Source organism: Serinus canaria, chromosome 2 (genome assembly GCF_022539315.1).
Source record: "Serinus canaria isolate serCan28SL12 chromosome 2, serCan2020, whole genome shotgun sequence".
NCBI classification, from domain to species: Eukaryota; Metazoa; Chordata; class Aves; order Passeriformes; family Fringillidae; genus Serinus; species Serinus canaria.
The window spans coordinates 19,041,472-19,063,494 of record NC_066315.1 but is presented as its reverse complement, the minus strand read 5'-3'; the positions used below and the strand labels follow the sequence as shown (position 1 = coordinate 19,063,494).

Here is a 22,023-nt window from a genome sequence, read left to right as displayed (position 1 = left end):
TATTCCTCAGCTAATGGAAGAAATTTTTTTTAAAATTCTATAAAACTAACTTAGTTAAGCTCGCGACTTTTTGCTACATTAAGCTAAACTACAAGCACCAGATTCACCCTGTTTATTATTCTATTTATTCACCCTGTTTATTATTCTATTTATTCACCCTGTTCATTAAAATGAAATACAATTAAGTTCCCCCTTTTTTAGCCTGTATTTCATTAGTATCTCAAAGTCTCCACAAAAGGAACAGATTTAAAATCTGAAAAACATTCAACTAGCTGTTCTACATAGATCAAAGTGTCAAATTTTGTGTCTCCATAGTTCATACAGAATTACATATATATCTGTTATGGTTTAACCACAGCCAGCTACACAACTGCTCACACACTTCACCCCAGTGGGATGAGTAGAGAATCAAAAGGGTAAAAGTGAGAAAATTTGTGGTTTGAGATAAGAAGAGTTAAATAAGTTAAATAAGGTAAGCAATACTAACAATAATAATAAACAGTAATAAAATGAAAATAACAAAAAAGAGGGAGAAATAAAGCTCAAGGGGAAAAAAAACCCAAAATATGTAAATGAAAAAAAGTCAGTCATCACCAACCTATCAGTGTTCAGCCTGTCCCTGAGAAGGAACCCCTGGCCAACTTTCCCCTAGTTTATATACTGGGAAGGCCACTACAGAGTGAGGAATATCCCTTTGGCCACTTTGGGTCAGCTCTCCTGGCTGTGTCCTCTCCCACCTTCTCATGCTCCACCAGCCCCCTCAATGGCAGAGCTGCATAAGCAGCTGAAAAGTTCTTGACTTAGTGCAAGCACTGCTCAGCAACAAGTGAACCACCAGTGTGTTACCAACACTGTTTCCATCTTAAATCCAAAACACAGCACTGCACATGCTACCAGGAAGAAAATTACCTACACCCCAAGTGAAAGCAGGAAATACTATATAAAGGGAGAATTCTACTTGTAATTTTCCTCCTCATCACAGTAATAAAACCAGGATGAGTTTGACCTGTTCAAATCAGTTTATTTATGTCCAAAGTGCCCATCAAGCTTTCCTCTTAACTGTTGGAATTTATTCCCATGGAAGTTGACTTGTATAACATCCTTGCATTGAAATTACAGTATAAGTGCTTCATAAAGATGCACACACTTCTACACTTCAGGTCAATAAGCAAAACCACTCATTCAATCAACAAAATTAGTTTATGAGTTTAATTAACCATATAGATGTCAATCTGTCACACTGGTGCAGGTGTAGCTATGTCATGCAGAAGATAATGAGAAACAGAAAGTTCAATGGAGAATGGTATACTGCAGGGAAACAGCAAAATCAGGGAATTAGCAACCAGCTCTGTGTTTCAGAAGAAAACAAAACAAAAACAAAAACAAAACAAAACCAAAAATAAGCACCAAAAAAACCCCAACAGACCATAAGACCAGTGTTTGGAAACCAGTTAACACAGGGAAGTCAGGAAGACTGTTTTTCACAATGGTGGCAGATTACAAAACAGATTTGCTATGAGCTGTGGAGAGCCAAGGAGAACACAAGGAATGTACTGGAAAAGGAGGGAGAAAGGCAGAAGAGTAAACTGTGTTTAAATAAAAGTGATGACATGGGGAGATCAAACCTATGAAGGACTGTGAAAATGGGATTTCTTTAAAAGACAACTATTTAGTGGAGAGCTTAGGGATTGGCAAAGCATTTCTCTTCTTGTACCAAATAAAAATACCCAGCAGGATCTGGACAACGTGAAAATCATAGGTTTAGTATCTACAGAGTCCTCAGACAAGCACATGGACATTATAAATCAACCCCTCAAGGACAAAAGGAAGAAATACATTTTGTAAGACATGATCTGCCCTGCAAAGGAAAGCTTCTAAATTCTTAGAGCTAAGATGATAAACTGATGAAGTCCATTCTTAGGGATGGACAAAGATGATTCATTTAATCAGTAAAAAAGACTGCCAATCTTACCATACACTAGAAGGAAACTAGATTTGGGCCAAAAAGTGCATGAAGAATGCAGGAAAAAAATACTCCAACTCATTCATTACTCATACAAAAGGGGATAGCCAGTGTCACCTTCACAGAGGGAGTGAGACAGACAAAAAAAAGCTTCAATTCTCAAAAAAAAAAAAAAACCCACAAAAATCAAATATAGATGGATTGTTTTGATTATTTAGACGTAAGCAGGCACTGACTCAAAAGATGACCTAGTGTGCTCCTACTCATGAGAGTTAATTGTCTATGAAACACTCAACCACAGAGCAACCTTCCCTCCCAACACCACCCACTCGTGCCCCTCCACAGCAGTTCTGCAGGCCTGCTGTGTTTCCTGGAGCAAAGATGACAAATGCAGCTAACCAGCTTACAAACATGCAGCACAGATGCTCTTGGAGGAAGAAAGAACCTTCCTCATGGCACAGGAGCCAAGGGTTTCCTAGCTCTTCCTTCCTACTTCAATCCCCACGACCATATAGCAGACCACCAGCCCCATCAAGGGCCATGTCTTGCTACGTGGCAGAATGGAGCATGTGCCTGTCATCTGACCCAGTGAAGGAAGAGTCAGAAAGAGTCAGACAGGAGAAAAAAGCTTAGCCAGAGAAGCCCTAAAGTAAGCTAACACTCCAGAGGCCATTCATGAAAAAAGTCCAAATATGAAACCAGCACAATGGTCACTTCTGTACAGAGACTTGCAGATGAAATCAAGATCTTAGACAAAATGAGATTTGCAAGGAAAGAAGTATTTTAGGTCTCAGAACAAAGAGAAAAACAGTCAATGTTTCTGATATTTAAAAAGCAACACTCAACATCAGAAGTCTGTGTGATTCTTCCACAGTATACAGAATCTGTTCTAGTAACTGAAATATGTCTTCATAAAAACCTGGTTTTCTTCACTACACCCCTCATCTACTACAGTTACAACACTATTTCCCACTACATTTGAGAGACAAAATGTGTTTCCTACCATGACTATACACAGCACATTCCTTACTAGATTTATTTTTCAGGTCTTTCTTAAAAAAGCAACTTACATCACTCTGTGTTTTGCTGATATTTAAAGCATGGTTTAAATGCAGCAGATTTGGTAGATCAGATGCTGGATCATGTAGGCTTTCTAAATCTTTCTTGTAGTTCACCTGGAAAGAAAATTCAGGTTATGCAAACTAAAGATTAATAAAACAATTCACAGCTTCTGTATTACAGTGTGACCATTCAGAACAAGAAAATATTAAGTGCTTGCCTGAACAACCTCTCCCAGCCACTAGATGGTGGTCATCTACCATTATTTCAAAGAAAAGGAAAGAACAATATAGCTCTCATTCTGCTGAGTAAGTACTTAGGAACTACTCAAACTTTTCCTCCAAACAAGGACACTTACAACAAAATCACACTTTGTATCATTTCTCAGGCTAGAATTAATTTTCTTTTTTTTTCCTATCTCCTCCCTTCCCACCTCCTTCTTAAATCAAGAGTATCTTCCTCAATACTTTGGGTCTATTCGTTTCAAACACCTTTAATTCCAATTCTTTTTTCCCAGCTTCAGGAATCACACCATCCAATTTAGAAGTTTGATATATAGTAGTTAAAGGGAAGTGCTCCTGGATATTTTTTCCAATATAGATTGCTTGCAGCAAATATAAGCAATATGGTGACCTAAGGCAAAAGAGAATCACTTAATGAAGCAGCAGAAAGTAACTTCCCATCAGCCTACAGTAAGATTTTCCATTCCTCTGAGACCTGTATGCCCAACTTCACAGGAAGAAAACTAGCTACCTTACCTATTTTGGATGAGAAATCTCTTCAACTAGTACCTTTAGTCATTTCCACACATGTATCATGTTCCTCACTTCAATTTGCCCATTTCTTATAATAATAACTGATTCAACTGATTTTTTACTACACATTAAGATTTTGGAAATAATTACATAATCTTCTGTATGCTTCCCAGAGCCAGTCCTTCCCATTCCCATTGCATGGTACCTCACACTTCAGAAATGCTGGACTAAGAATGAAGGCTTGATCTTTTGGCTATCTGGGATCATAGCCTCAAAGAGAGGATTACATTTTCAGCATTAAACACACTTTTAAATATATCATCCCAAGAGCATTATCACTCAATATAGATGTTTTCTCCAGTCTGCCTCCAGCAGCAGCCACCCATGGCTGAACCTAGTGACTGCTGTATTTTGTAATACCATTGAGAAGATCAACCAGAAAAATGAAGTCTAAAAGACAGACATCCAAATCTGAACTGCTCGTGTAACCTTCTTCTACAGCTATTGGAGAGACAACAGTACTTTGCTCCTCTAAAGACAGGCACCTCTAACAGGTGAGAAGAACTGACCTCAAGACATGTTTATTTCTTTCCTGAACAAAAAGGGACCAAGTACAAAGCAATTAGCTCAGAGTAAGAGGTCACACCTTTTGACACACAAAATTAAGCCAGACCAATCTCATCTAAAATGGTTATGAAAACCTCTTCAGACCCTCTGTCAGAAGCAGAGGAAGAAACTGATAACATGCTGTACCTGCTACACACAGTAGAGCAGAGACTGTAGCTCAGAGGAATTAATAAGATGAAAAAAAGAAATTCTACTTGTCAACAAACGTTAGGCTATTCAGGATGTAAATGCACATAAAATACAAACCCAATTAACTTACATCACTTGCCAAGGAGGATGCAATCTGTGCTTGCTTGAAGGAAGCACTGTCAAGAGGATTGTACTGGTGACTCTTCATCTCCTTACTGAACTTCTCTTTGTATTTTACCTTTCACCAGAACAAACATGTCTAATATTAACATGTAGCACTTAAAACAGGCAGAGAATTCAGACTACAAAAAAGCTTAATAAATGCAATTACTTTATTTACAAGTCTTTAAACAAACTTTAAAGAAACTCAGTTTACGCACCCCTGTGACAGTCTTGTGTTGGCTTCAAATTAAGTTTTATGTATCTGATTTTTACTAAAATTTTAAGACTGTCATATGTGATTACTGATGCTGAAGGACTTATCAAAAGAAAACAGAAACGAGACCATATGACTCACATGAGTATTCAAATAAAACAGAACTCTCTGACCAGCAATAATAATTCTCCACTAAGATTATTCTGATTCATAATTAACATCAAAATTATGGTTTTAACAAAAAAAAAATTCTAAGGTGACTAAATTGTCACATTTGTAAAACAAATCGCTCGTACATTTTTCAGCTGCTTGAAAGTGGGAAGCCAGAATCAAACTTCCCAGCACCAGGCCCACATGTCACTCCCACTATGCTAGACTGCCACCAGTACTGCCAGTCTATTTTTAATTCTGCCAGAAATTTCCCAGAGGACACTGAGGAATCCCTCTGTAGTACAGTCCTTTCTTGGGGATAATGCCCACCTCATTACAGTGCTGGGAAGCATAATTAAATGACTGCCTGCCATCACCTTCACCATCTTTTTCTTCTTGTTCAAAAGGAAAAGAGGGAATGACAATACTTGTAAGAAGAAATAAGCAATACAGAAATAGGGAGACATTGGCACTAAAAGTAAATAAGTCACAAAAATTCCATAAAACGTGCTGGAAAACTGAATTCAGAATCTGAAAACATGAAATTGAACAAATAGTATATATCTCCCTCCTTTGCTCCCTTTGTGAGTGATCATCAAACATCTGGAGACTCTGCACACATGTCTGCTTCTTTCCAACAGCTGGGCATAATGGAGGAGAATAAAGTTCAGTCTGAATTATGCTGCTTTCATGAATTTTAGGCAGACACCTGATATCTGAGCCTATGCAACATCCATTATAATTTACCACGCTCTGCACTAAATAAATACATGGATTCTTCCCTACTCCTTTTTTCTCTATTCCCACATGAATGTCTGATAAAGTGGTTAAGCCACCTCAAACAATCTTCAATTTTTTTTTCTCAGCCTTAGTTGTGGGAAGAGGTTTTTTTTTCCTTTTCAGTTCTTACTTGCCTCAAAAGACCCTCAACATGATTCAGCTTAGGCAATCTCATTATCTTCAGCCACAATATCCACAGTTTCATTAATCAGGATAACAAGAAACCAAAACTAAGCCACACAAACAGGAACCAGCCATATATGTTCAAGCTCTACATTATTATTCCAGCACTTGGGTTAATTTTTCCAAGTAAGGAAATTCTAAAACATTGTTACTTTTAAAGAGAAACTTTATCTGAACACATGATGAACTTCATAATCTTTCACACTAACAGAAGAAGAGAGTATCTATTGCCTTCTGGTATATTCATCTGGTTTATATTGTTTGATATTTGCCTTGGCATTGGATCAAGTGCAAAGCATATATCTGAATACAAAGGCAAATCCATGCTCTGTATGAGCAGTGAAGGAATAAATCAGAGTGCTTTTCTCTCTTAAAAGGTGTATCCAAAATTTGCCATCTAATGAAAATCAGGCAGTGCTGTAATATGCCATTCAAAAAGCCAGAGATCAAGACAGCTGGGTGAGCAAAACTGTCTTTTACTCCTTTACCCACATCACAACAACACCAAGCATAAGACTTTAAACATCCAACGACTGCAGGCTGCCTTCTCCTGGCAAATAAATGCCACAATCAGTGCACACAGACCAAATGCACAACATGGTATTGAAATTCTTGTTAAGTGGGAAAGCATTGGTGCCAAAGGGACCTCTCCTCACAACTGGCTCGCCATCTTCCAGCTGCAGTCATTTCTTGCCATCATTAAAATATTTTTAGCAGTACATTTCAATCCAGAGGTTCCAGTAACAGAGCCTCTTTAGAGTCACTTCAGATCACGCTGCTGCCACTGAACCCACTCTTCACAGGGCCCTGTGTCCTGATGTGCAGGAGGGTTTCAAAGTTAAAGGAACCCCCCAAGCAAGGTGAGTGTAAATGTTCTGGTCACAGCAGGGCTGTCTCCCAGCCCCAGGCCCTGCTGCCTGCCCTGGCTGCTCAGCTCCCTGCCTTTGCTCCCCTCCCCATCACACAGGTCGCTCCGGGCAAAGCGGAGCACACGCACTAATATCAGACAGCCCTGGCAGTGTCTCCAGGGCACTTCCAGCAGCCATTTTACTGACCTGCCATAGGGGATTTGTTGCATTGACAGCTATGTAGATGTACACTTTTTCTTTTATCAACATTTTTCTGGTTCTTTCTCCCTTTTGAAAGGAAGCGTGGGGTGGGAGAGAGTGAAGAAAGAAGAGCAAGCCCATGGATGAGTCATGGTGAAGGAAAGCACGCAGTATTCATCATCCTTTTGAACAGGGTGAATTTTAAACTTAAAGAGAGGAAACATGCCTGAGAGAAAGAGTTCTGAATGAAAAACAAGGAAGAAAAATACCTCATATGATTTCTAAACCATCTGAAGGGGGGAGGTCTTAGCAAGGCCATAATATGGTGGAAGAGCAAACAAGTGGGAGTAGAATTGACAGTTGTTAGTGGACACTTATCTACGAACTTCATCATTAACCAAGAGCTTTACTTTAATTAGGGCTTAAAAGGACAGTTACTTGTTTACCATCTTCATTAAAGTCTTAAGTTTGTTTATTTTTTTAGAGATTATATGGTGGGGGTTTAATTTAAAAGAAATGCGTGGAGGTTGCTCTCCAAAGACTGCTTAAGAAAGAGCAGACTCTGCAGGCTTTTAACACAACAACATCCCTGAAAAACCAAACTGGAATTAAATAAGGCCTGGATAAACATACTTCACATCGGCCTTGCACAAAACCTATAAAAGTCAGAATTGCAGCTGGACAGAGCAGTGTCTTTTGAAGCTTAGCAGCAACATTCCTAAATCAAATCTGTAGTTCAAAGCTGTTCACACAGGGAGTGTTCAATTTCAGAAGTGGATGACATCACCCACTGTTCAGATTTACAAAGAAACTACAAAAATTGAATCATTCAACCACTGGGATCCCATGATGAAGCAGACACTTGCAGCTAAAGCATTTCCTCATGACCATATGAAAACATCTTTAAAAAAGGAAAAAGCCTGTCAGAGCAGATATATATTGAAGGAAATGTAGCATAAACAAAGAGCAAAATTGAAACATTCATTGCTAAAAGCACTAGCAGAGTTTAATGCAAAGAAAGGTTGAGAAAATCCTAAGCTCTTTGGGGTGTTACTGAAAATCTCAGAGAAGGTGCATTTTAAAAAACACTCTACCTCTAACACTTTTATCCTTAAAACAATAAGCACCAGATTCAGCAACAAATATGAATACCCAAAATTATTTCCCTTCAAACCAGTTACTGAACACCATAAGAGGAATACTTCATATCAGCAGCTCTTTAAAAAAGCTAATAAAATGCATTAAAAACATAAAGAGGGCATGAACAAGAGCTTGTTTTAATTAAAAAAAACAGAAAAAAATAGCCCAAATTATACAATGCACACTCGGCAAATTGACAAGCTTCATGTTTTCACAAGGGCTAACACAGTTTCTGTTTTAAATTTCATTTAAAATCAACAGAAAAGGGTTACCACATGCTGTGGGTAAATATACTAGTTCTGGGAGCTATTATTTTTGCTGCTGTTGTTGTCAAAAGCTTTGTTAAATAAAAAATAAAAAAGGAAAGAAAGGAGAGAGAGAGAAAACAGTGATTTCTGTAGAGCCTTGAGTGCCAGTCAAACATTAACACTATTTTCTTCGCTTTGTTTGCTTTCCTGCTTGCCTTGATTGCTTTCTCCCTTCGTTACACCCACACTGCCTGACCTCTTCTTGCTCCTGTTCTCTATACTCCCTAAATTACCTACCCATATGCACCACATTAAAACATGTTATCATCTTCTCTTCCCATTACATCCATCAGAATTGTCAACTTTGCAAATTTACTGTGAGGGTCAAATAACTAATATTTCTCTGCATGTCACAGCTTATAGATTCATGCAATTAAGGGAGATTATCAACTTTCAACACAAAAAGTTTATGATCTTCCCATTTTCTGAGAAACAAATGGAAATTCTAAAAGCCAGAAAGTCTGGAGACAATAAAGAGATCATTAATTTTACTCTTTTTAAATCCTGTAAGTGTTACAAGCCTGTTTCATGATCCTTGCCTGAAGAGGACTGAAATGACTGACCCATATTTGGGTCTCTTTCTCTCCTCTAGCACAGGTGCATTCCTCATCCTGCCCCACCACCCTGCTCTTTGGACACAGGGGTCATCTTCATTTTTCTGTGCTCTTGATTTATGATTAGTGTGTCTAAGTGTTATAATGATTCAAATAATATATAAGAACATTGGACAACTCATGGCCACTGCCTTCCCTTAGAGGACATGGGGGAATTGCTGAGTGCACTCCCTGCTGCTGAGAGCTGCCCAGCCCTTGCACCCTCCAGGCTGCTGCAGGCAGTGTCAGGCTGAGGCGCTGCCCCCTCTTCTGAAACCACACCACACACACTGCAAAGCAGCCACAGCAGCTTAGAATGAGCAGAGGACAATGCAAGAAAGGACCCCAAAACTTAGATCCAGGGCCAGTGACTGCAGAGTTCAGACCACCAAGGTTTAGTAAGAATCTTCTTTACAAATAAACCAAACACAAGATGGATTTTGTCAACTTCTCCCTTCCTGTCACACCGTCTGCACTATTTGGACTCTCTAAAGAAGTTAAAATTGCACAGTGAATGCTGCCTTCCCAGAAGATCTCAACTAGAACTGCTGCCATGCCAGTTCCTGGCAGTGAAGAGGCCCTATTATAAAGCATTTGCAGATGCAGCTTGCATTGTCCAAGATAAAAAGCACATCTAATAAAAACGAGATAAAAAGTGCATTGATGAAGCCTTCCACGTAGCTGGCTCATCAGCCTGCAGGACCCCATGATCCAGCTGATATTTTTCACTTGTGATTGTTGGCCACAATCTCATGGGTACCAGGCTTGGGAAGATGGAGAGGGCTATTGGAAAGGGTTACAGCTTGGTCTCACTGGCAAAAACAGGCAGCTGCAAGCTCAAAGAAGTGAGCTGCAAGGACGGGAGTGTGTAGGCAGCCATTGAGTAGATATAAAGGACATTAAACACTAAATTTGGATATGGACTCTTTTAAAAACCATTGAACATGTTTGCTAAATGACAGCCCCATTTCCTGTAAGTGACACTCAGGTCTGAGCAGCATCACAGTGGCTCTTGCTAGAAAGTACAGGCTGACTTCCAAGCCTGCACAATGCTAAACACAAAATAATCTCTTAGCAGACGTGCCCATCAGCAGAGAAATGAGAACATGATCCACTATAAAACAGAAGACAGAAATCTATTTGAAAAACACAAACTCATTTTGATTCTGGGTACGTCACCAACATAGCAATAAAAAATATTTATTTCCTTCTTTTTCTCCTTGTGTAATCCTTCAAAGTTTAAAACGGTGTGAATGCAGCAGGTATCTAAGGATAACAGCAAAAGGAGCTCTACCTCCTGCAGACACTGCACTGTTTTTCAGCTTGTTCTCTATGGCACATTATTCTCATTTTATGCTAGTTCTAGGGAAGACATTTAGTATCTGGCCAAATCACAGGTATTTTTTACCTATCACTGATATTGAGCCTGTCCTAGAATATATACTGTTTACACTTGAGAGGTTTTTTGGCTCTGGGAAGGCTGACATAGCCTTCTTCAATCAAAGGGCTCTATCCTCCTCTTACAGGAGAGCAGTTCCTGGATTTTCAAAAGCTCCAAGGGTAGCTGGACAGGATTACTAGCAAGGATTATGCAAGGCACTATTAAAGAACTACTTCAGACCAAAAAAAAAAAAAGGAGGGGGGGTTTGGAAGAAAAAAACCCCAAAAAACAGATCAGCAGTGAAAAATCTGTTCTCACAAAGCCAGGATGATCTGTAGTAGAGTCTTATGTGTACATCTTATGAGTAGAAAACTACTAAGAGGAAGAGGGAAGATTTCTATTTCAGATTTCTTTTTAGTAAGGACTTTTTTTTTGAGGTTAATATATAACAGTAGTACATAAAAGGTTCAGTTTCAGGGGGAAGGAAGGCAGGTGGTTTACATGTCAGGCCAAATTCAGCTCCCATTACTCACATTAGCAAGCAGCTACACAAAAGACCTCAGTTACTTCAGTGGGATTAATCACAGGGTAAGGTTCCACTCAAACTGAATGAGGAGCAAAATTTGTCTCTAAATAATATACAGCTAATATTTTAGAAATCCTAGAAAATCTGTATAAATATACACCATCTCCACAAGAGACAAGCTGTAGTCAAAGTTCATCGTATTTTTGCTTCAAAATGTGTATTTGGTTTCCTAAGAATCCAAAATTTACCAGTCATTGCAATGCTAAATGAAAAGTTTGAGAACATAATCTTCAAGGCCATTAGAGATAATTATCTAAAAATCTAAGTATTTCTTTGCATTACTAGGAATGAGATATTTGGATTAAATCATTGTAAAATATTGGAGAATCTTACTTGGCTTAAAAGTTTTGAAACTCCTTTAGCATGTTCAAAATCAGGTCTTCCAAGCACAGCAGACTCCTTATTCAGCTCTCCCCTTCCTTTCCTGTACTTTGCCTTAAAAATAAATTTAAAAAAAAAAGGGGGGGGGGGGAAATATGAATCTCTAATAAATTATTTGGGTTTGTTTTATCAAGAGAAATGTAAGCATTAAAGCTAGTAGAAAAAGTCTCACATAATGGTCTGCAGTGACACTACTGTTCTAATCAGCTCTGAGTAAAGCCCTTCTCAGTGTTCAGCTCCTTAACAATATAATATTTATTAATTGGAAACACAATGTGCAGCATTCACAAAATTCAATTTGAACCAAATGCAGAGCTTAAGCCAGAGAAATACTGTCCTCCCGATCAAGGCAGAATGAGTCACAGTGGCTCAGCATTTCTTATGACAGGGTCTACAGTTGACCCAAGATGATTTGCAGCAGCTGAAAGTACTCTTGAAATAATACTAGTCTGAGAGGCAACTTTTTTGAACTGTAAGGTCAAATTCCACCCTCAGTTTTAGCACTGGGGTCTCGCTGGATGTCAGTGAGACCGCGCTGGTGTCACAGAGCTGAATTAGTCCCGCAAGGTTAATGTTACCTGATCTCTCCAGCTGAACTGCCTCCCATGCAAACTGCTGCAATTTTTCCCCAGAATGCATTAGAAAAGAACACAGATGAATCAACAATCGGTGCTTTGCAATGCCACAATCTAAATTACCCATTGCCTAAAACAGGCTTCTTGCATTACTCAAGCACTGTGAATCAGCAAGGACACGTCATAAGAATGGACTGGAAGAAATAAAAGTCCCAAAGCCACTCTAATTCTAAGAGCACTTGAACAGCAATCAGTAAATTTGCATGCTGAGCATAACACGTAGTAGAAATTAGTGGTTTTCAAAAATCTTGAATATTGAAAGGTGAATTTCAATCTCTTACATCTGTCTCTCCAAATGTGTCTAGTCACTCTCACGTTTAATTAACTACTTAAAAACTTGTCTTGGGGCTTTAAGTATATATACTATTTGACTTGTCTACAATAAAATACTGAACTGCAACACACACTGCTGCTTCTTCAACTGCTCCTTCACCTGTCTGTTAGCCAAGGTCACAGTGGAAGGGCAAAGAATTTGAGAGGGGAGTTCAGGGAGAAGAAACCCTATGAAAGAAGTAGCATCTGCACAGCTCTTGGAAGGACAGCAAGGAATTACATTTTCCTGTCACTGCTGGATGAGATGGGAAAAGGAAGGGGTATCCTGAGATGCCAGTTTCTCTCATATCAAGGTAAAAAAAAGGTTTGGGATGTCTTCTGAAGTGCAAGCACATGACTTATCTTGAGAATGGTTATCACGAATAAAGCTGAAACATAACCAGCTTTAGCAATTTTCATGTTGTTCTTACATCACTTTTCAATAATTGCAAAGATCATACTGTCAACATCTAAAAAGGAGAAACCCATACTTTTCTAGCCTGCCAGGCAAGATTGGTTTGTTTTGGTTATGTTTGGATTTCTTTTAATCAAATCTCCCTAGCAGATTTGGGGGGTGCAGGTTTTCTGTTCAAAACATCTGAGAATTCCAGTAGCATTCTAAAAAAATCTGATCAAGATTGGAATAAAAAAATTGCAAATCTAAAAAGTAGAAATAGAGCAAAAGGAGAACATACATCACTTATTATCTTTGTTATCTCAGTTGCCTTCTTTATGTCTGGTCTGTTCAGCACTTCAGTGTACCTATGAGTATCTTGCACATCCTTCTTATAGGATACCTGTCAAAGAAAACATAGTTTTGTTTAAAATAAACAATAACTTTGAAGTCTATAAAAAAGTTTTAAATGACTGGTCAAATCGGACATCAAACTAAATAGAACTCCACCTAATTTATTCCAACAGGGTTCTGCTTGACAGGGACTGTAAGGTAAGACCCATACACAAGGTAACATGATAAGGAAGAAATTCAGAAGCATAGAATACAATTTGAAAAGAAAAATGGTTTTGCTTAGAAGCACAGTGGAAAATTAAAAGCATCGCAAAGACACAAATATTAGGTTTTACCATAAAATTTCAGAGGACTTTTAAGAGTACAGTTGCTTTTTTCTCCTATGTTGTAACCATTTTTAATATAAACTAGCTCCTCCTCTGATACTGAGTACTGCAGCTTAGCAGATTGCAGCTACACTGAAGAAAAACTGCATTTCTATCACAGTGAGTTTCTTTCTCAGTACTAGACAGACATGTAGCTTGTATGTAACTCAGTGATACAACTCCACCTCAGCATCCCCACAACGCCACTTACTCGCTCCTTGGTGCACTCATGGGAACAAGAAGGCTGAGTGTTCCAGCATGTTCAGTACACAACTGACTCTGTTTGGGCAAAAGCCACTCCCATAATGAATGGGCTCAGAAACCTTTGGCCAGAAGGCTCAAGCACAGATAGGAGAGTCCAAACATTCTCCGTTTAGCAAAGCAATCACAGGAGCAGCATAGACCTCAGGGACATTATAGAGCTCCATAAGTTATCCTGCTTTTCCCTCCTCAAGGTTTGCCAGCTTTTTCCTGCTCTAGCACATGTGCCAATCTAAGCCAATTTTCAAGGGCTGTGTTACTGAATTATTCTTAATGACATTCTGTCCCTGGTATTCAAAAGTGTCTGACAAATTGAAGTTTCAGGCAGAAGTTGGAGAACATAAAATAAAGTTTAGAGGAAATGGAAAGTAAAAGAATATTTCATCCTTTACTGGGAAATTTTTTAGATTTCCTTTTGTTGCTTCACAAAGTTAAGATAGTATTTCACCAGCAAGAAAGTTCTCAGCTTGAAGTTTCTTATTATAAGAAACTATACATTTCCAATGTAAAGTTTCTGGGTACTCTGATGCAACAAACTCATAAACTGCAGCAGTCAGTGACAAATATACTTCATAGAAATGGTATTGCAAAAAGAAAAGGAAAAAAAATTTACTTTTTGGCAAATATTTTACATGCAACAGGAAAGTAATTTTGTGTCCATATGGCTTCAGCTAAGCAGACAAGCTAAACAGGCTTCACTGTTGGCTGCCTGCCCACAAATAGATCTTATAATTTTTCATCTGCCGTGACACACAAGTGTAATCACTAATAAAAGAAACAAATAAATAGATTTGATGCATTCAGCCCAAATTATCACGTACATACAAAACAGAAGCTGATTCTTTCAGCTGGTGTAAACCACTGGAACTTTTGTTTTAGTTATGTTTAGATTTTCTCTAATTTTTAAGAAACTAGAGGTAGAGAGAAGCATTTGCAATTCAGGACTTTACATGAATTTAGTTAATTATATGCTGTTCATCCTAATGACCACATGAGGTGAGGTGAAAACCACAAAGGCAGCAGAAACAGGTTTCTGAATAGCACCCTATGATCCATGTAAATTGCAAATTAAGAGCCAGCATATGTGCTCAAAATAGAAATTAGGAACGTAGTGAATTTAACATCAGAGAATCAAGAACGGTGGTGATAAAGTTGAGGAAATGTGGTCACTTATTGCTCCCAAATGACATGATCATATAGTACATGAAATAATGGATTGTGGTTAATTTCGGGGAAAGGAAGGGGGGGAGAAATAAGACAGTGACAGTCCTTTATATTTCACCATTTCCAATTATATTAGATGCAAGGCCAATTGCTATATCTTTCCCTGAGTGAATTATTATTCTTCCTGCACCCAAACCAGTATACCTATTACTTATGTCTGAGGGAAAGTCATCTAGCATTTTACAAATGTCTGCAATATATATTTGCTCCATTCTGCAGCTTGTCATACTCCAGTGAGAATAAAAATGTTATGCAGCAGAACAGTAGTTTGTCAGAGGTAGGCCAAAGAAAGAAAAAATATGTTTCCCATTTCCTGAATAACCTCAATCCCTGGATGCTGACCCTCTCCCATTGGGACACTCTGCTGGCCTCTATTACGCAGCTGCTCTTCTGTTCCATCTAGTGATTTTTTTTTTTAATAGTGCTATGTTAGAACAGTAAAACCAGAGCTATTCTGAGAGAGCAGGGGAACAGATGTAGACAGGGCAAAGCAACCAGCTTGGTGTGTGCACCCATGGGCATCAGAAGATGGAAAGTGAAGAAGCCCATGAGGGGGGAAAAGCACCAAAAGAAAGGAAACAGCAGAAGCACCCAAAGAAGGAGCCATCTTTTGTCCTGAGCTGGTTCAGCCCAGAGGCTCATACCCTGACTGGAATTTCCTGGCATTACACAATGCCCTTATTCCATCTTCGTTTCAAGGGTCGCTCAGGCTCTACCAAAGACACAATCAGCAAAGGCTCAAGAATTGCTCCACTTCACGAGGACCACAGCACACAAAAAAATTGTTCCAGCTGACTTTGCATAGGAAAAGTACCTGAGATAACAATTTTAGAGTAGCAGTGAAAGACCTAGATGGACAGTTATGGCCAACCAGTGGGAAATGCAAGCGAGGAAGAAGGAGCAACTAAAAGGGGAAAAAAAATGTACCCTCTTCAGTTTTGAAGCTGAAAACAGTAAATTACAGTAAATTACAACTGGGTTTCTACCCAGTTTGAAATTACAATAAAAAGTGGTTACATTGTTGAATATTATTGTGAAGCAATAATTGGAAAAAATCATTCCTCATCTTTAATCCCAAACGTGATTACATACTCACATACTCAAATGTGAATTGCAACTGGTTTTTGCAAAGCATGGAGAATATTCAGGGCCTGCTCATAATTACTAGACTGATTTTAATAGGCCAAACCTTGAGCTCTTAAAAAATGCATAAGGTCCACTGAGGATAGACATGCTGATCTAGTTACTCCAGCAGGGTCTGCAAGATGCTTCACCTTACATGATTACCAGTGGAATGCACTTCAGTGCCATAAAGTAAACAGATTTCTGACAACACTACAAAACATCTCAGACTGTCAATCAAACAGAAACTTCTACATGGTGAGCCAAGCAAACCTGAGTTTAAGAGATTCAGACCTTTCTTGAAATCTTTTATCTTCTCATTTATTCCAACACCAAACAAGTCCAAACAATACATAATAAATTACTCAAATACACACAAGCAGCTATGAGCACATTTTGCCCTCTTTAGGATTCAGCAAGAAGTTGGGCACATGGTCTGCACAAGACTTTGTCTCTTACTGTTTGCCCCTGATTAGCATTTTCTAAGAGCTGTTAAGTCCACTAACTAATGGCCTGTCAGCTGTGTCTCTGCCCTCTTTCCTCTCATCTACACTTCGGGGTCCATCAACACTAAGAAAATGACTAGCTGGTGACAATCATCATTGGCAACAGCTTTCCTAATTCCTGCTCAAATGATGTTGAAAACTGTTTTCCGGCTTGTGTAAAAGAGACAAACACATTTCTGGCCCATTACAGACGGATGCAGTCATCCTTTCCAGTAATGGGCCTTTAAATTGATTGGTCCCAATTACACCAGAAGTAAACATCATTTTCAGCACCAGTTGGAAGTGGTCCAGGGGGACCTGCTGTTGACAACCACTGTCAGCAGAAAGTTTGTCAGTGAATGGTGATTTTTCTAACACAGATACTGAACAGACAGACAGACAGGAGAACCCTGAATTTACCATGATCTGCACCAAAACAAACATTAACATTTGGGTATGTTACTGATGGTGTTTAAGCACATCCACTTTAAGATCTGCTGATTTGGTCTTATCAGAAAGAATGGACTTTTTTGTGTCAACTGTGACTGCACTATACCCTGAAAATGAAAAACAACTTTCTCCTAAGACAATACAGACATCTTAAATATTCAAATTTAGATGGTGAGTGAAACATAAAAATTATCACTGCTGACCTCAGGTGGAGTGTAAAGTGTATACATCAGAAGTTTGCCCAGCTGTCAACTAATATTTCTAAAAAAGCACTCTTTGTAGATAAGAGAAAAGATACCAGGAATTTAAAATCAGATGTGCAAACTGCCTTTTAAATGTCCATAGATGAGTGTGCTGCCATTTTCTTATTTGTAAAATCAGAAGATCACTTATCTTTATTTCACACCATGTAATGTTGTGAGGAGAGTCAGTCATTTTAACGAAGAAGAACATTTAAACTGCTGTACAAACACTAACCTTGTTTTCCTATTCAAAATTCCCAGTGATGGACCAGGTCATGGAACAGACAAAATTGTGATGCACAGCTTTGAGTATCTTCATCAAATGCTATGTGCAGCTTCCACATGGACCCAACATAGCAAATGGTTTCTTTGCTTTAGAAATGTAGTTGTCATGTCATTTCACCATTCATCTACATCCTTCCATTCACATGATACTCAGATACACATAAAGCAAAAATGTGACATGACATTGTTTTAAGACCACCACTTAGTTTTGGTCCCAAGTTTGGAGACTTCCAGATGAGTTAACTGATCAGCTCAGCACAAAGTAAGCTGATGGTCCCTACTTCACTCTTCTGAAAATGACTTTGTGTGCCAAAGTCACATCACTAACATTCACTTCACAAAATACAAACACAATTAATAGAGGAAAGTACTCTGGTTTGGATAAACATGCTTCCCTGCAAGCATTATGTAGCATTTCAATTCTTTTTAAAGTATATTTCCTGTCATTAGATAAATTACTTCTGTTCATTTGAGAGCAATTTTCTTCAGTCTAAGTATAAAAAAGACAAAATTTATTTTATTAAACATGATTACATTGTTCAGGAGTTTTTACAGCATTTCCCTGTTACCCAGTTTCTGCCCAAACATATTAATTATGCCTATTACATGCCCAGAATGTTAATGATATTCAAAGTGGTGTGAAGGCCTACAGCACATGACAGTTTCAAAATGTCAGCATAAATGTATGGTGAGCTGAATATAGTTTTAATTTTTAAAGGAAATTGCACATTTCACAGAGTTGAGTATAAATGTCAGCTTTATTTAAAGGCTGAGTAAATAGTCTTAAACACATCCTAATCCTCTTAGATGCAAACCCTCCATGTAAAGGTTGAATTGAGTTGGCAGAGCATTGTAGGTAAACATGCATTCTGCTCCCACAGGTAAACTGTGCTGAATGGTGGATAAAAGAGCTTCAGCCTTCTACCTGTCCAGTAGTTTCCCTTCTTTTTCTCTGCACTTTCAAAGCTGTGATTACACAGATACCCTGAAATGGTTTGGAAAGACAAATGCTCCATATTTGGGATGCTCGCTGTTCCATGCTCTACTCCAAGATGAAAACTCACATGGTTCCTAATTAAACCTGTACTTACAAAAGAAGAAATCCTCAGCTATTCACCAAGATGCTCAAATATTACCCACTAGAGATGTGTGCTTCTGCTGAGCAATAACCAGATTTACATAACTTGCTCCTTTATGTGCGATAGGTATTGTGCTGCAGCTACTCATGAGCAAGCAGAAAGAATCTGTTCTTAAACACAGTAAACTAACTGGTTAGAGTTTTGTGTTCCATTTGGATGACTTATTTGATTTTTTGAAGTTTGCTCAGGCTGAAAATAATTTCCCTCATATTTTTTTCATTATTTCTAACATCCTGTTAAAAGTTTTCATTTATCAAAACATCCTTCCCTCCCATGTTTTCCTTCATTTCCTTTCCTTTTTTTTTTTTTGCTTGTTTTAAGGGTGAAAGATGAAACAACTGAATTTCATTTATCCTCACATCTGTAACCTGCTCTCCTTAATTCTATTAGCAGGTGATATACAGCTGTAGAAGGGGAATAGGTTTTGCACTAGCATACTAACCCTCAAATTATGATGAATTTGCTACAGGAAGTTGTCTCATATTCCTCCTAGTCCCCTCTCTGAGAGGGATTCACATCTCTCTTTCCAGAATTATTTCCTTTCCTAGTAGTTCACCATCATTTCCTACTGCTAGGCAAATAAAAAACCTCCTGCTTCTGGGGAAAGGCACTCACATTCCCAGCTCCTAGGCTCTGTTGGTGTGACACCCTGATGCTTCCAACAGCAGAAATGGACAGTGTTTGACAGGAAGAGGGAATTCTGTAATCAAGGCAGGCTGCAAATTACTGCTGGGAATTCCACTGCAGGTATTTCCCAGCAGAAGAAAAAATTATTCTTCAAACATAATGCTTCCCTGAAGTTTTCCAGCAGCCTTTTAATCAGCAGCCAGCTGTCAAGATTCTGCACACAGACATACATCTAGCACTGACATTTAGTTTTCAGCCCTCATAACCTTAGAGTGTTTGTTGCACTGTTAGTAGGAGAAGATGGGGTAAATTTAAGATAATTTGAAATAAACACCCAAGCTATGTTTTCTACATTGTTAGCTCCAAACAATGGCGCTAACAATGTAGAAAACATTCACTAAACAACAAAATAAATACCCCATTTATCCAACAAAAAAGTGCTGTAAAATGCCATGCCTACCTCAATTGATTTGGTTACCTAAACAAGAATGGAACTGGATCATAACTTTTAAGGTTACACATCAGCTGTTCTTAAAAAGCTTTGTGTACCCCTTAAAATGTCATCACTATTTTAACCAATCTTCTGCTAAAACTTGTTTTCCTCACAAGTAAGCTTTTACAAAACCTAAAACTAACATAATTTTTTCTTCAAAGTTGTGTCTGTATCATTCAAGATTATAATCTGGGCAGCATTTCTGACTCAAGCAATTATGCATTGAGCTAGTATTTACTAGCTTGACCATTAAATCAATCCTGACCTGATTCTAATAAGAAATATAAATACCATAATTAGGCTTTTATAATGTGAAAACCTTCAGAACTTCAAGAAGCTAACAAGCAGCTGAAAAAAAAAAGGCAATCAAATTTTAAAATATTGCTAAGTACTCCTAATTATTTGTAAGTTATCTAAATAAAACTACAAGTACAAATACTTTGGTCAAATGGTATAAACCAGCACGGGCATCAAACTGAACACTACAGCTCAAATTCTGTAAAATAAATAATTCATTAGTCTATTAAATTCTTTGGAAAGTTCACTTGATACATATTCAGGAGATAGGAACAAACTTATTCATATGCATACAAGTGTGCAAGAGCAGGGCAGAAACAGCTCCCTTGTCTCTCTACACAGCACCCCTGAAGAACTACCCAAGTACTGGCAGATGAAGACACTGAAACAACACTGGTGTTCATTTAAACAAAGAACTTTATGCTCTTCAAAAGTAGCTACAAGTGAATTCAGAAAACCTGTGCCTGCAATTTTATCCCAAAGTGATGGCACTTAGTTACTATTGATAAACAGTAACTATCATTTTCCACTGCATTCAGAATAAAATGCACATACTGTTGCTCACAGCACATTATACACATGCCCTAAATTACTTCAGAGCAAATAATTTATAAAAAATAGCAACTAAGGAAATATGGAAATATTCCATGCCCAATTCATTTCAGTAAGCTGTAACAGATGTATCTACCCAAAACAAGCCCACTCATTTCAGATGGGAGAGTACTTACATCACTCTGGTGTTTACTGACTTCCATGGCATGTTTAACATCTGGAGGTTCCCTCATACGTGCATAGTCTGAAAATCCTTTCTCAGCATCATGTTTTTGTTTATAGAGTACCTGAAAAGAGCAACATTATGCTTTTGTGATCTGAGAAAAGCAGGTAAAATAACATGAGCTAGGTTAAATCTAGTGGCATAGTCTACCTGTATTCAGGGAGAAATTTAATAAATAATTTAAATATTTCATGGGTCCAGAACACTGGAATGAGAGCAGCTTCCACCCAAAACAGAGACATATGAGGCACAGTCAGCAGTGAGATTTCTCTGCATATGTTATTGCAACAGATGCATGAGTACTGGGAAAGAAATAGTAAAACACAAACACAGAAAATTAAGCTTAACAAGGTGAGAAGCCAGCCCAGGGAAAACATAATCAAAAGCCACTTTTTTTTTTAAACACACTTGAAGCAATCAGCTATATAATTATTCTCCATTTTCAGAGAAAAAAATATTTTATGCATTTGTCATAAACAAACAGTTTTACTGTTTATTATATACTCATTGCCCAAAGTTCGATTTCTTCCACTGTTGGGAAACAACCAGGACAATGTGCATTTTGACTTAGCCCCAGGTTCACAAAGAAAAATAATATTTACATTCAATTGTCATCATGGTAAATGAAAATGGAATTGAATTGTGAATTTATAAACACCTTTACTTTTATAATAGAAATGGAACTCACTGTTGGGCATTCATCCATCTTTCACTGTACTGTGTTACACTGACACACACACACTCACATACTGCAACTGCCTCAAAAGCTGATCTTACACTTATCCTTGTCAGAAGCTCTTAAGCTGATAATAAGGAAAATTCACCAGGTTTCAATGCCTAAAAAAGTAGCAAGCATCAAGAAAATTTATTCTCTAACAGCTCTCATGAGAAAGCATTAAAATAATCCCTAAGAAAACAGTAAGTATTAAATAAGATAGAAAGCTGATTAGGAGGAGAAGGTTTGACACAAAAACCCATGATAGCAATAAAAGAATACTGTGAAAGTTTTGAGATGGAAACTCTCAGCTACAGAGATTCAGACTCTTTTAGGATAGGATACTAGAATTGTGAGAAAATGCTGTATCTGTTTTTGTTTAAAGCAA

At 38.1% G+C, this 22,023-nt stretch overlaps 1 protein-coding gene across 4 annotated transcripts in view; it reads right to left on the bottom strand.

The window, feature by feature from the left end:
• Positions 1-22,023, bottom strand: part of NEBL (nebulette) — a 249,483-nt gene that overhangs the window by 55,371 nt on the left and 172,089 nt on the right. For 3 of the 4 annotated variants that reach the window (XM_050971276.1, XM_050971278.1, XM_050971277.1), the window contains 5 exons: positions 20,874-20,984; positions 13,103-13,204; positions 11,413-11,514; positions 4,664-4,771; positions 3,034-3,138 (listed from right to left, as the gene is read on the bottom strand). The exons of the other annotated variant lie outside the window; for it this stretch is intronic. In XM_050971276.1, the coding sequence (XP_050827233.1) occupies positions 3,034-3,138; positions 4,664-4,771; positions 11,413-11,514; positions 13,103-13,204; positions 20,874-20,984 (528 nt within the window). The remainder of the gene's footprint in view (positions 1-3,033; positions 3,139-4,663; positions 4,772-11,412; positions 11,515-13,102; positions 13,205-20,873; positions 20,985-22,023) is intronic. 4 annotated transcript variants of the gene reach the window in all.